Source organism: Macrobrachium nipponense, chromosome 27 (assembly GCF_015104395.2).
Source record: "Macrobrachium nipponense isolate FS-2020 chromosome 27, ASM1510439v2, whole genome shotgun sequence".
Lineage (NCBI taxonomy): Eukaryota > Metazoa > Arthropoda > Malacostraca > Decapoda > Palaemonidae > Macrobrachium > Macrobrachium nipponense.
In genome coordinates this window covers 40,293,675-40,309,911 of record NC_087216.1, presented here as the reverse complement: position 1 = coordinate 40,309,911, position 16,237 = coordinate 40,293,675, and the positions used below count along the sequence as shown (strand labels likewise).

At 37.9% G+C, this 16,237-nt stretch overlaps 1 protein-coding gene across 1 annotated transcript in view; it reads right to left on the bottom strand.

The window, feature by feature from the left end:
• LOC135201041 (serrate RNA effector molecule homolog) overlaps positions 1-16,237 on the bottom strand; it is a 162,135-nt gene that overhangs the window by 117,356 nt on the left and 28,542 nt on the right. The window contains 1 exon segment of the mRNA XM_064229888.1: positions 2,250-2,316. Coding sequence (XP_064085958.1) covers positions 2,250-2,316 — 67 coding nt within the window.

The window sequence follows — 16,237 nt, the reverse complement described above, 5'->3', positions numbered from 1 at the left end:
CAGCCCCTTTTTCCATCATCTTCTTCACTTCCTCTAACTGCTATCGTTTCCGAGCGTCGGAGAATTCAGCCTCGATCTTTCATCCAGGCATACAATGCCTTCCACCAACGTATCAGATGAGGTTGCCAACTCTCTATTCTTCGTTCTTTTAATAGGAGCCTTATCATCCTTTGTCCATATTTTAAACGGCCTTACGGGCGAAACTGGAACCTGCATTCTATTCTTTGCTGCACTTTTCGCCGCCAACGTTGATTTTGCCAGCGGTATCGTAGTCTTTGTAATCTGTACTGGCAACTCCGCGTTGGACGCTAGTCCATTGCCCGTCGCCTCTCTCGCTCGTTCGGACTCTTGCAAACGGCTTCGCCCGCTAGCTTTGTGCTTACCAGCCACTGACTTCCCAACTTTCCTGCTGACTGGGATACGACAGTCCTAGTCTGAAGATGAAGATGAAGAAGAATTCACTCTTCTCCTCTTAGCCCGAGGATCAGTCACAAAATCCTGAATCCTCCAACGCTTGACTGGTGCTCGCCGTGACGTCATCGAACTTAGCAATGACGCCGAACTAGAAGAAGAAGACGAAGACGACGAATCACGCCTTCTCTTTTTGTCTTTCTTAGCCATTCTCTCCTCTATATCCTGTAATTTCTTCATTACAGTGTGTACTGCCGAGTTAGAAAGCATATTTGAGTCCGGGTGCAGCGAAGTAGACCGAGAGGCAGTAGTCTGTGACGTCATCGCGTCTGCCATATCGGTGTGTGACGTATGTTGTGACGTCACCAATCTTGTAGGGAGAGAGTGTGCGGCTTCTGCTGGCATCCGCACGTTTGCTGCCAAACTACCCCCCACGTTCTGCATCGCTGTAAACATAGAATTTGATGGCACAGCCGCGGCATTATTTCCCATAAATTGCAAGCCAGGGGGATGAGGAACATTCAGCACTGCCGGACCCTGCTGGAATTGTAACGCCATATAATGCGACAGCAAACCCTCCAAGGTTGGTACGCCTGGTAGGCCTGGCGCTGCCCACGTACCTTCCATTCTATGCGCTTCGGGAGCCAGCACCTGGAACAAAGATGGCGATGCTCCCTCCCTACCTACTGGAAACAAAGGAGCGTACATATTATGCATAAAATTACCCAAAACCCCTCCTGAAGTTTCCGATAACAAATCGCTAGGAAAACCAAAGATGGCGTCACCTCCTTCCTTTTGTACTGGCCTTTCTCATAAAACTTTTTCCACTGTTCCGCCGACCAAACCCGACAAACAGAACAGGGATTAGTAATCATACCTACGTTTTCCCTGCACCTACTACACGTTGGATGAGGATACATCAACACCGAAGTTAGGAATCTAGAACACGGAAAGCCACTGACTCTGGGGCATTTCCTTTGTCTCCTCTTCGAAACGGCAGAAGATCCCGATGGTGAAGCGAAAATTTCCATCTTACCACTTATACGCTCTTACCGATCACTCAGAGAAAGAAAAAGTAATGAGAAAAATGAAAATGAAAAGGATAAAAAACGGGCAAACTTAAAACCGGCTTAAAATCAGATAGACAGTAAACACGTCTTATCTTAAAGGCGGTAGGAATATAACTGGTGGGTCACAGGATGCCGAGGGCATTCTGGGTATTCATGCCCCGTGACCTGGTATAGATGCCAATAGTCCCTGGATCTCACAAGTGTAATTTTAATTCTACCGGTTTCCAGCTTGGCGCTAGTAAATCCTAATGTTAAGACCGAAGGTTTGTTCCGTATATGAACAAATAACAAATACACGATTACATAAAAGAAATTGGCCTTTAAACCATTTAAAAGGCTTCGTATCGATATTATCTTACGTGTGGCAATGGCCCAGACCCAGAACTATGGAAATAAGACAATAACTAATTTTCAAGAATTTGAGCCAATATCACCACAATTACAGGCTGCTGATACCCTTAAAATGCTTACGCCTGGTTTTGTTTTGTAAAATAGTTTTATCACAAAAGTGTATTTTATCATGAAATTGATGTGAAAATACAGTAAGTTGTGGATATTTCTCATATAAACACACCACGAATATGCAAATTTCCTGTGAATAATGGGTAGATATGGTCTGTAGATTAATCTGTAAATGTGAGTCTCAAGAACACGAATACGGGGGTCTACCGTAAAGAAAAACGCGCTTTTCTTAAGAAATCTCTCCATATAAATTGTTTGATTATGAATGACAACAATAACAATGAAACTAATAATTAACTTAAATACCTTTAGATTAGATAACTGCTCCTCTCTGCGTTTCACACACTCTTCAGGATGGTACTTGGCCTTGAACCTGAGCATACATCAAAAGGGTATTAGTCTTCATTGTACTAAGACTGCATTTTTGGTCTTAATAAAGAGCATTTACCTCACCTGATAATGCATGTAGACATCTGTATTCTTTACGTGAGCCACAGTATACTAAAGAGTTAATTAAGAGTACAAATACAGTATAATTGAAAATAAAATAAAAGATGAAAAAAATATAAAACCTACAAAAAAAATTAACAGCAGGTAGACTAATTCTTCATGTCCTCGTTGATGATCTCTTGCGTTATATTCACATCTTTTAGATGACGATAATTCATAATAAATGTTACCATTTGGCAAAGTAATCTCACCTGCCAGGTCGGTTAATTGGCACCTTTACCACACAGGCTCCAAAGGAAGAGTGTCGTTGCGATCGACAGGTCATTGTGCGACCCCCTAACTAACCTATACATTTATATCGCATTACTATCACTGCATTGCGCGCAGTGACCCTACATAACCGCAAATGTGAGCAGAGACCAGTGTGATATTTTCACCAGATCACGAAATTTCATGTAGGCTTGTCTGCAGTAGATGGAAGATGCTGGAAAACAACTATTATGGGGCAAAAGGTTAGATTAGAAATTCAGGAAGCCTCTTCAGGGGGCTTCCCATCTAGTTGTATGATTTATTACTGCTAGAGATAACACATTTACTTGCACATTTCTATCTTTTCTGATATTAAATAAAAAAAAGACCAAAGTATTTGAACAATCTAATCATTGAATTTAGCCAGCCCGAGGTCTGAATATACCAATCCTTTATATATAACTTTATAATAAATAATAATAAAGAATGCTGTCCTTGTAGTGCTGTTTATCCTACTACCTACTATCTATATATCAGAGAAAAAAAATGAATTGCAGGTTCTTATCTAGGCTACATCACTAACTAGCTCATAAAAATAGCTACTTATATATGGGCAGAATTTCATGAATAATAATTTACTCTTAATAATGTTTTGTTGGAGGCACAGTTAACCTTCTGGCAATAGCTTTGGATACCAGTTCTTTGTATAAAGACTTCCATGGACAACACCACTCCACCTATCTTAATAAAATCAAGGAAACTCAAGTTCATGAAAAACTTTCAAGTAAAACACTGTAAAATGACATATTCCAAACTAGGATGATGGCAGTTTTTTCTGATTCAAGCTGCTCTACTCCCACATTCACTAATCAACACCTAAAATAGTGAACCACAAAACAGGGCATATAAGCCTCTTTTTTGCATTACCTATCTACACAAGAATGTGCTCTCAACAACAGTGGAACTATCTGATTATGAGAGAGCTAGCATTTATGTGACTATGCATTTAAAATTATGGAAAGGACTTCACCCCAAAAAAACCTGCACAATCTCATTTAAATATTGTAAGCAAAGCTAACAAATTAATAAATGTAGAACAGATGTTTACTATGACACTTTGTTAACTGTGATGATGTTTGGAAAAGTAATACAGGCAGTACCCAGTTATCAGCGGGGGTTCCATTCCCGACGGTGTGACAATACCCAAAAATCGGCAATTTTAGTGCCGAACCCTAGTTATTGGCAGCGAAAATTCAGTTATTGTTGTCACTAAACAAGCACCATAAAACCGGATCGCTGATAAGTGGGGACTACCTGTATAGGCAGTCCCCAGTTATCGGCGGGGTTACGTTCTGACAGCATGACTGAGAAAAAATCACCATTAACCAAGTATCAGCGATTTTCGGTGCCGATATCCGGAGATTGGTGTATCTGTTAAGATATGTATTGGTGCCAATACCCAATTATCGGCGCAAACAGAAATCGGTGCATATCGCCAAGGAAAATTGCCAATTTTTGTCGCTACACAAGCCACATAAAACTGGATTACCAATAACTGGGAACTACCTGTATAATGCCTCTTCTGTTTCTTACAAAGTTAGTATCTTATGGAAATGTTTTTGAATGTTGTGTTATAAAGCTATTATGTCTGAGTGTTTTACCAGTTTTCCACTTTCTTTTCTGGAGTAATGTTCTCCAGTGACATCTTTGGTAATGAATGAGATACTGGACAGACTCCAGATATGAGAGAGAAAGATCCTACCAATTGGTGCTATCTCTCCACACAGGGATTGCGGAGAAGGTTGTGCTATGGTGGAATCTCTCTTGAAACTGTTGAGAGAAGAGACAGAAGACCTGGGAACCACTACTTGAAGCCACAAAGAAGCTACTAGGATCATCCTGAGATTCTTGGAACCCATTACTCTGTTCAAGACATGACAGGTCAAGCAGAACAAAGGAAAAGTGCAAACTTCCAGGTTGTCTCAAGAATGAGGAAGGGAGTTCTCCGTCCCAACGTTTCCTGAATTCAGGTATATCAGTCTTATCTTTTTTTCCCTATAACTTGTTTCCCTTCAGGCTGATTTTACCTATGGAGGCCTCTTGGGTTTATAAGCCATTGAACGAAACAGGTTATATACTTACAAATATTAATTTTCCTGTCTGCAAATAACCATATGCAAAATACTGTCTTCACTAACACCTGCATCCAACAAAAGGCAATGCAACATGTTAATGTTTTAAAACCCTTTTAATAATTATGGGCTTTTATTAACATTTGAAGGACGCATACTTTCATATACCAGTCCATCAGTCTTCAAGGAAATTTCTCCGCTTCAGTCTTGCAGGGAAAGCTTTCGAATTCAAAGTCCTGTGCTTCGGATTGACAACGTCTCCTCAAGTTTTTACAAGAGTGTTCACTCTCGTGTCTACGTGGGCGCATGCTCTGGGGATCAGGCTAATAAGATATCTAGACAATTGGCTGGTGATAGCGAAGTCCAGAGAGAAATTACTCAGGGACAGGGCAACCCTCCTGCAGTTTTGTCAGTCTATGTATTGTGATAAATCAGGAGAAGTTGCAGTTGGATCCAAGTCAACGTTTGGAGTATCTGGGAATGGTTATAGACACGATAAAAGCCAAAGTATTCCCGACAGACCAGAGAATAGAGAAATGCAAACAAGTGGTGAATGCCTTTCTGGGAAAACAAACTGCATGACTGCCATTTTGCATACAAATATGTGATCCATAGCTGGGCCTGCAGATCAACTGGAGGAAGTCAAACTAGCCAGTTCTAGAAAGGCAATGTATTTGGGAATGGAGACTAACCCAAAAGGAACAATGCTTTTTCTTTTGGGAGACAGTCTTGAGACTGGTTAAGGTGGCCCCAAAGTCTGTGTACAGTAGTCCCTGGGTTATGGCCGTCACAACCATACAGAATTTCATACTAAAGGTATTTTTTAAAATATACTCATTAAAAAATTGGGAGCTGTAACTCATCAGCACTATGTAAATAGGTGAGAAAGCCAGTTTAGGGAGCTTTAAGGAAGGAAGAAAACCAGATTATTATCAGAGCAAACCTTACAAACCTGTTTCTTTCTCCAAACTTCCCTAGCTCACTACTATTTCTCATTTTCAGAAATTTTTTAATGGCAATTTCCAAATTACGGCAGGCTGCTGGAACAGAACCCTGCCCCCACCCAGGCTCTGCCTGTAATCCACTTCTCCAGTAAAACAGTGGCAGTTTCTGTTGGGTAACCTGTCTTTGCTGGAGAAGCTCGATCCCAGGAGCCACTTCATGATGAGATTTACTCCATTCTCTCTTTAGGTGCTGGTCAACTCCAGTTCTCTTGTTTTTTTTCAGATCCTACTATCTCTTCTTCACATGTAGCCTACTTTGGCTCAAAGGAGAGGAGACCATCTTCTAAGTTACCAGGTGAAAAACACATAGTTGAAAGCAGATGGGAATTGGCACATCAACTTCCTGGATTTGAAGGCAGTGTTCCAGGCCCTTAGGTTGCTTGCAGAGTTATCTGGTGATTGAGATTTTCTTATGAACAGAAAAAAAATCTGAGTACAAATAGTGCAAGGTTTTTGCCAGCTAGGAATACCATAGCCTCAACAGAGATATAAGAGTCCTTCCATCAAAGTGGTCTATGGCTCTGAAGTCTTCACAGCATCCATGGATGCCCCTAGCTGATCTCTTTACAACAAGGTTGAGCTGAAAACTTCAGATACATTGCTCGACTCAACCCAATCCCGCAACCTTAGGAGAACTGATACTATAACTTCAACAGCCAGTAGACTAACTCGGATCCATGCTGACATGGAAGCAGCTCCTGAATCAGTGACATCTCTTCACTTTCCCCACACCTTGTGTATTCATGCTTGGAGGTTATATTCATGTTGGAGGTTATCAAGTAAGGCTACAGAAGTTAAGTTTTTGGAGGACCCTGCTGCAGCCATTGCCCCATTCTAGTCAACCCCTGATCGTCAAGCATTACCAGGTAAAACTGGTCTGATTCAAGGTATGAGAATTTCAGGCTCTTATCCTTGAGAATTGAAACAAGAAATGTGGTTTTTTCAAGAACATTTTCATATCTATAAAATGTCATCCTTCATGCACTTTTGGGAATCTTAGAAAGGTGATAATGTGATTGTGACTGTAGATGAGATAAAGGCTCTGGAAAAGGTTCTTTGTGCAATTGTCTAAAAATGAGATGAGGGCCCTCTCAACTTCCCTGGCTTTCAAGAGGAATACTGAGTTTGGCCATCATGAACACAGGTACAAGCAGTGTAGACTAGTATGGCTAGTACAACATAGATTATAGCAAATTCTAAAAAAAAGAAGAAGAAAAACGACACCAACAACAACATAAGATTTAGCTTGCAAACCAAAGCTGGAACAGCAATTCAAACTGACAAGGTAGTTAAACCCCTCCCATCTGTCAGTCTGCAATCCACTTTGCCTTCTGGGCCAGGTGACAGATAAGAGGAAGGTTGAGGTGGGCCATCCATGTCAAGAACTTAAGGTTTGTATCATTAGGAAAAATACAAAATACTTTTAAAATTTGCTTTTTGTTTCTACACAAAGATCAAAATTTTTAAAACTAAATTGTATTTTTCCTAACTATACAAACCCGAGGTACTTTACATTAGGAATTACTTTTGTTAAAGCTGGAAAACTGCCAATAAACTCTTGTATAAGGTAACTACCATCTGGTAGGCAGGAATACCTGCTTGCACAGATGTAATTGATTGATTGATTATGTCTGTTAAAAACTGGTGTCAGAACATCTCTGTTATTGACACCGAAATAAATTTAGATAAAAAGTAGAATTAAATCTAAAATTAATTTAATATAAAAAATATAAAACTATATTTATAAGAATAAATTTGTTCAAATATATAAACTCTTACATAGATATTCTATTATATAATCTAGATTTTGTTGAGGAGGCCAGCCTCCCTCATAAAGATATATAACTGCTCTATATTACAATCCTTTCCTAGAATTGTAGATAGGATAAAATTACCTCCTCTATCACATCCCCAAGACAGGAACTTATGTCTCAAATTCCCAAGTCTGGGACATTCAACCAGCAAATGTCTCACAGTCAAGGGCACTGTGCCCAGATGTAAACATTCCTGTTTGCCTTTTGGACCAGGTCACAGAATGAAGGGTGGCATGAGGTGGGCATAAATGTAATGTAAAGGACCTCAGGTTTGTAGTTAGGAAAAATACAATTTACTTTAAAAAATTGTGATTTGTTCCTACATGATATACAAACCATTGGTATTTTACATTAGGAAGACAAACTGGTGGAGGGATTAATCTGGGCGAGTCTCTTTGAACTTACTGCAGTTTGCAACACATAGGCTGCTCCTGGTCAAAAGAGTGAGGAGAAGTACTATGCCTCTGACATATCAATAGGAGTATAGGAACTGGGAGATCAACTGTCAGACCTCTGGACCTTTGCGAATGAGTAAGGAATTGTAACTAGTACGAAAAAAGGCTGGGAAGAATCTTTAGTCAGAGGCAGTAAGACAAAGACCAGAATTGGGTTTGTCTTATTGCCAGTCTCTTTCCTCCCCTTGCTAGAGAGGAGAGGGATTGCTTCTATGATTCTAGAAAGGAAAATAGAATAGGTGCTCAATGTGTAGACTTACTGCATCAGATGCCAGTTCCAGCAAGTGTAGGTTTGTGTCCTTTTCTCAGCCCAAAGGGACTTAAGTGAAATGCTAAGTGTCTTCTTAAAGACAGGTTCAAGGAAAAAAGGTGCCAATGACCTGTGGGCTAGGCCCGAAGGTAGAAGGACATAAATGTGGGTCTATGGGATGTCAAAAGAACGGTTGAAGTTTCTCATCCGTAACTAAATCCTGACTGAAGGGAAAAAAGGCTACTTCCAGGTGAAAGGCAAAGTCTTCCAGCATTCATCCTCAAATCCAGGGTGAACAATGCTTGCAGAACACCTTGCAAAGTAGATGGTCGTCCCAGTCAGGAACGACGAAGCAGAAGACCTACAGACTTTTGTTGTGACTGGCAGTAAACAAAGACGACAGGGAGCCCTCAAGTCGAGCAATCTCTCCGTGAAAGATTGTGTGAAGGCAGCACTCTGCCCCAATCACTTTATTCCAAAAGCCAGCTTGCCTGCCAATACATCCCAACTGGGAAATGTATCTGGCTGACAGAACTGTCAAGCATGCACTACAGTTGCATTTGAGCACCTGCAATGTCAACTGAAGCAACAGGCAGGAAACATGACCCTCTTGTTTATTGACAGTCTCAGCCCTAAAGATGTGAATTTCTCTTGACCATGAACCAGGCATTGGGGGGTGTGTGTGTGTGTGTGTGTGTGTGTGTGTGTGTGTGTGTGTGTGTGTGTGTGTGTGTGTGTGTGTGTGTGTGTGTGTGTGTGTGTGTGTGTGTGTGTTTAGTTGCCATAGAGACCATATTCTTTAGGGTGTTTAGTTGCCCTAGAGACCATATTCTTTAAAGTCAATAGACGACCTAGCACACGTGTACCGCCAAGTGGATCATTCCCGATGTAGCAGGAACTAGCGCACATCCTCCACATCTGCCAATGCAAGAATTCACTTGACCGATTCTTCCAGTATACCCGGGTTGTTAAAATTCGGACTTGAATCATGAGGTTCCTTTCAAACTTAATAAAAGAAGTTCTCCACCAACAAATAGACAACATAAGAAAAAATATAGAAAAAAAACCCAAAGAACAGTATATTGTATATCTATATACACGTATTCTCTTACAGTGGGGTTAGGTTCCAAAAAACCCATTGTTTGTTAGAACAATCGTATCTTGAAAACAGCCTAGCCTATACTCAGGTAATCAGTACCATCTTTACTTATAGGGTAGCCTAGCCTACACTACACGGTATACTTTATACATATAAGGTATAATTATTAATTTCTGCTCATTCTCTAGGTTCAATGCAGATGGCTTATGATAATTCAGTACAAAGAGAAATTGAATAGCACTAACAAGTTAGCCTAGCGTACTCTATGGTATATTGTATACATATGAATACAGTAGCCTAGCCTACAGTATACTCTATACTACATGTAAAGTATAGTGCAGGTAGTGTACAAGTTACAATAATCCAATTTTATGGTGGTGTTAGCAATTAATACCAACACAAAAATATTTTTAAAATATTTTTAAATTTCGCTCGCAACGGGTGAAGGCAACAGCGTACAGTCAGGAAGCAAGAGACCAAATTACAACAGCTTAACTTTATCCCATCTCCTTGTTAAGTTCAAAAAACAGCAAAAGAGAATGATGAAAGTATTGTTATAATATTATACTCGTTGCATAAATGTGTACAGCCATGAACAACCAATCGTTTTTTTTGCTAAGTACAACCACATTGAATAACATCATCATCTGTTTGGCATGTATTTAAACCGTCGTACGATAAACAATTGTCGTAGTTATGTTATACATGACGTTACGTAGAATAGGACTATATTTTTATGTAATGACTTAATTTGCTATAGATCAAAGATTAGCAAGAAAATATACTGTTGAATTTAAAACATGTTGTAGCTGAAGCTGAGAAAACTATTCAAGCTGCTAATGACTATTACAGTCACCTCTCAATTAACGTGAAGGTTACGTCCCTGGAGAGCTCGAGCGTTATTTAAACATATTTTTCCAATATGAAATTACAGGAATAAGGGAGATTACATTCTTGGACTTGGGGAAGTTTGTGCTTTTTTGCTAAGTACAACAGAATTGGATAACAGCATCATCCGTTTGGCTTGTATTTCAAACATCGTACGATAGTAAACAATTACCGTAGTTATGCTATAAACGATGTTATGTAGAATAGGACAGATATATCATTATGTAATAATTATTTGGTACAGATGAAAGATCAGCAAGGAAACATGCTGTTATATTCAAACCAAGTGGTAGCTGAAGCTGAGAAAACTGTTCAAGCTGCTAATGACTTATCGTTCATTGGCAACAAGGATAAAACTCCAGTAAAGTTATGCCATCAAACACAACCGTAATAAAATAGAGAGAAAATCATTGTAATCAAATCTACTGGGCTTGAAACAACAAATTTTACTGTTGTTTTCACGCAAATGAAAGATAAATAACATAAAGCTCGTATTACGATGAAATCAAGTGAAAATAGCAAACAGAATCATGTCTTTTTCTATGCAATAAACATGCTCCCAACGCAATTTGACGACAAAATAATATTTTAGTTCACAATGAGTCTTAATAAAAATTCATTGTATAATAAAATATTACCTTGTCTCATGTAAGTAAAGTATCTAAATATTCGTTTATGCTAACAAGCAAGAAAATTTGTACAGAACTGAGTTAAATACGGCGAAATAAACTCGCATTCGTCATCAGCTGATTTCCAAACAAACACTGACCGCTATAATTATTATTTTTATAAAACAATTTGAGAATACATACAATATTATTGGATACAGTGAAGTAATTAATACATAAGTTTTTAAAAGATTCATGGAAAACTTGAATATTTTTTGCACATGTGTAATTATACATAGCCATCAGCAGCTAATGTCGGAACAAAGCTAATTCTCGTTCGTATCGAATGTTTTACTTTATTGTATTTTTCTTTTTTGCTTTATTAATAAATAAACAAAATCTTTTGCTTTATTAATTAATAAACAAAATCTTTTGCTTTATTAATTAATAAACAAAATCTTTTGCTTTATTAATTAATAAACAAAATCTTTTGCTTTATTAATAAATAGTTTTTCGCTTTATTAATAAATACAAACAGTGCTATCTCTTTGTTTATGTAGACGGCCATCATCTGCAGCGTTGATGTGCATATGATTTGAAAGCAACGCTAAGGCGCCAATTTGCGTTAAATTAAAATTTTTGCATTTATTTAATATATTAAAATATTTCCTAGCTTGCTTAACCCTCTAACGCCGAAGCGGTAAAAAAAAAATTGTCTCCCGTGTGCCGGAGGTGTTTCAGAGTGAGCGCGGACGCGGAAAAAATATTTTTTTCAAAAAATCACAGCGCGCTTAGTTTTCAAGATTAAGAGTTCATTTTTGGCTCTTTTTTTTTGTCATCGGCTGAAGTTTAGTATGCAACCATCAGAAATGAAAAAAATTATCATTATCATATATATATAATGCGATATATGATAGCGCAAAAACGAAATTTCATATATAACTGTATTCAAATCGCGCTGTGCGCAAAACGGTTAAAGGTAACAAATTACATTTTTTTCGTTGTAATGTACACTAAATTGCAATCATTTTGGTATATAACACATTGTAAACGATAAAAGCAAAACAGAGAAAATATCACAAAATAATGCATGAATTCGTAACGGGCGGACGTAAACAAATATTTTTTTCAAAAATTCACCATAAATCTAAATATTGTCCTAGAGACTTCCAATTTCTTTCAAAATGAAAACAAATGATTGAATATTACTATACTGTAAGAGTATTAGCTTACAATTGCAGTTTTCGACCATATCTGACGAGTTAAAGTTGACCGAATGTCAAATTTTTTTATATATATATATATGCAATTATTTCGGAAATAAGAAAAGCTCAACCTTCAAATATTTTTTGTTTTATTCTACATAAAATTGAGCACATTTTCATATATAAAACTCTATGAAATGCCTAATATGAAACGGAGCAAATATTCCGAGAATGGTACGTACGCATTTTGGAGATTTGTGGCGGAGAATCCGCGCGCGGAGGGAAGGAAAGATTTTTTATTAAATTCACCATAAATCTAAATATTTTGCTAGAGACTTCGAATTTGTTTCAAGATGAAGATAAATGACTGAATATTACTAGACTAAGAGTTTTAGCTTACAATTGCGTTTTTCGACCCATTTCGGTAGAGTCAATTTGACCGACACCCGTGGGTTCTTCTATCTCTGATTTATATGCAAATATTTTAAAAATGAGAAAAGCTACAACCTTCAATTATTTTTTGTTGTATTCTACATAAAATTGCGCACATTTTCATATATAAAACTTTATGTAACGGCTAATCTAAAATGGTGCAAACATTACCACAATCGCACGTATGATTTTTTCGGAAGAGTTACAGCGTGGACGTAAAGAAAATGTTATTTTTTTCATAAATTCACCATAAATCGAAATATTGTGCTAGAGACTTCCAATTTGTTGCAAAATGAAGGTAAATGCTTGAATATTACTAGAATATAAGCGTTTTAGCTTACAATTGCGTTTTTCGACCATTTCGGTAGAGTCAAAGTTGACCGAAGGTTGAAATTTTGGCAATTATCGTTATTTATATGAAAATATGTCAAAACTGATAAAAGCTACAACCATGGGTTGTTTTAGTTGTATTGTGCATGAAATTGCGCACATTTCCATATATAAAACTTTATATAACGGCTAATTTTAAAATGGTGCAAACATTACCACAGTCACATGTATGATTTTTTTCGGAAGTTACCGCGCGGAAGTAAGGAAAAAGTTTTTTCATAAATTCACCATAAATCGGAATATTGTGCTAGAGACTTCCAATTAGTTGCAAAATTAAGGTAAATGATTGAATATTACTAAAATATAAGAGTTTTAGCTTACAATTGCGTTTTTCGACCATTTCGGTAGAGTCAAAAGTTGACCGAAGGTTGAAATTTTGGCAATTATCGCTATTTATACGAAAATATCTCAAAACTGATAAAAGCTACAATCATGAGTATTTTATTGTTGTATTCTACATAAAAATGCGCACATTTTCATATATAATACTTCATATAACGGCTAATTTACAATGGTACAAAAATTATGTCAAAGTGACGAAATAATTTCCGAGATGTGTCACAGATACTTTTTAGTGCGATAAGAAAGAAATTCGCGCCTGCGTAACGATTGTAAACAAAACAACACCTTGATCCGTGAACTCCCAGCATCCCCCAAGGCGCGTGATTCAAAAGTTTTAGGCTGGTAGGCCTATAAGTATTTTTCCGCAAATTTAAAAAAAAAACTTTCGTATGTCGACGTAAAATACGTCCAGTCGGCACCCGAGAGACAAAAAATGTTGACGTAAAATACGTCCAGTCGGCGTTTAAGGGTTAAAATAAAAAAAAGCGTTATTAAACACATTAATTGAGAGAGGACTGTATTGAGCATCGGCAAGGATAAAACGCCCATATAATTATGCTATCAAACACAACCGCAGATAAAATTGAGAGAAAATAATTTTAATAAGGCTCCTGGGCTTGAAAATACACATATTACTGTTGTTTTCATGCCGATAAGATAAATAATGTAGTATGAAATAAAAATAGCAAACAGAATAACGTAATTTTTTCGTACACAATATACATGGCCCCAACACAATTTGTCAATGAAAAAATAATTTAGCTCACAACAAGATGTATTCAAGTCATATGTCGATTAAAAACACATCGTGTAACGAAAAATTCCCTTGTCTCATATAAGTAAAGAGCAAATATACCGCTGCTGAGCAACTTGATCTGAAGATTGGTCACTTCCATGGCACATGGACCACAAGACAGGGCCACACGTGCCCCTCTCTATGCAGCCCCAGTGTTATTGAGAGAAGTGAAGTATACCCATCACTTTGGCTGTCTGAGCAGGAAAGGGCATGGTACACCAGCACATTGCTCCCCTGAAAGCTCTATTCAAAACTAAGAATTGGTGAACTGAATTGAATTGAATATAAAATTTAGGTCAAAGGCCAAGAACCTATGAGATCAATGGAAATTGACAGTAAAAGGTTTGAAAGGTGTAACAGGAGGAAAACCTTGCAGTTGCACTATGAGTCAAGTGTTAGGAGATGGTGAAAGGAGGTATAGTAATAGGAACGAATGTGGTTGTAGTAGGGGCCGAAGGTACGTTGCAAAGAACCTTAAGTAATGCCTACAGTGCACCGCATGAGGTCCACTGACGGCACTACCAACCTATGGGGTTTGGGAACCGAAGAATCCCAGTGAAAAGTCCAAGTGTTTACCTATCACCATGGTTGTCCAACCATGGATTCACAAACAACTCCTGTGGACCGATAACAAAGCAAACTCAATATGTAAATTGCATTAATGCGAGTCAAAAGTCTGCATGGAAGAGCTGTGCACATCCGTCTCTATCCTATCCCAAAGGGATTCCCTCTACCAAGGTTGACAACCAAGAGCAGCAGGGAGAACACTAAAAAATTGTAGCTGCATGTAAACCCAGTCCATAGACCAAACAATGAGAAGGGAATAAGCTGAACAGCCCCTAAGTTGTCCTAGGAAAAAGGAACTTGACTCTATGTAAACTCAAAAGTTGAGAGAGATGAGACAGAAGCTTGAGTCTATGAGGATGGCACTTGGCACCAACCCTACCTGGAAAAAAAAAAAAAAAAAAAAAATATTGCTGTTGGCAAATGTCCTTCGCTACCCTACCTCAAAGGGCAGGGTGTGCTGGTAGCAGCTTAATACCGCTTCAAACGCGGAGTACACTCTTCAACTCCAAACCTGCAATCATAGCACTGGGGTAGGATTGAGGAAATGGAGGACGAATGAACAATGGAAGGAGAACTACTCTATTTAACCCCCTTCTCTTGATAATCAGTTCATCTGCAGGGCCAGTTGAGTAGAAGAAAGTTCAACGAATATATATTCAAAAACTACAAGAAATAGAAAGCTACATAGCCTAATTTCTCAAGCAGAATACAAATATAAAGTCACAACAGAAGAATTTTACCTTATCTATAGAAAACCAAATTTGCAGTCCTTCCAAGTGGCTTGGTTTTACATATCTGAAAGGTAAATCTATTTTTTAATGGTAAAAATTGGAAAATGACACAGCAACTGTGAACAATACCAGAAGCTGGTATATTTCCAATGAAAACAAATACTCATCTTTGCCAAGAAAACTGAAGCCGAATTCCTTACTAGCATGCTTAACTAACCAAAGGATTTTAATATGTATTATAATACAAAGACAGTCAAAACCAAAGAAGGAAAAGGAATAGTTCATTTCAACAGAAGCTGCTAAGTTTCTAACAAAAACAGGTATTCATCCTTAAAACAGAAAACTGACCTCTAAATCCTGCTAGCATGCTCGACTAACCAATGGGTTTGTATTATAATACTAAAAACTGTCAAAAAACAAAGACAGGGAGAAAATATTCACGTTTGTGAAAAGTTTGAACATCAAAGTCAGGTAGGAGTCAAGAGAGATGTCTGAGCTGGACTGCAGTTGGAAGCAAAGTGGAGCAAAGACTGACAAGTGGGGAGGGTTTACACCTGCCTGTACTGGTAGCCAACTACCTTGTCAGTAAGTCTAAATGGCCATTCCAGCTAATGTTTGCAAGCTAAACCCTATGTAAAGAATGAAGGTTCGTATTTGTGTACGAACAAATATCTTTTGCTAGTGGACTTAAATCCTGGGTAGGTGATGTTATAATTAAAGATTACTACACTGTTGTTATTGGTTAAGGATTCTTGACGTCAATAGACAATTCCCCCTCCTCTTTTTTTTTTTTTTTTTTTTTTTTTATGCACAATCTTCATTAGCCCAGTGAAAAAGTTAAAAATACCGCTGTTCTTTCAAATCAATATTTTCCAAGAGCAG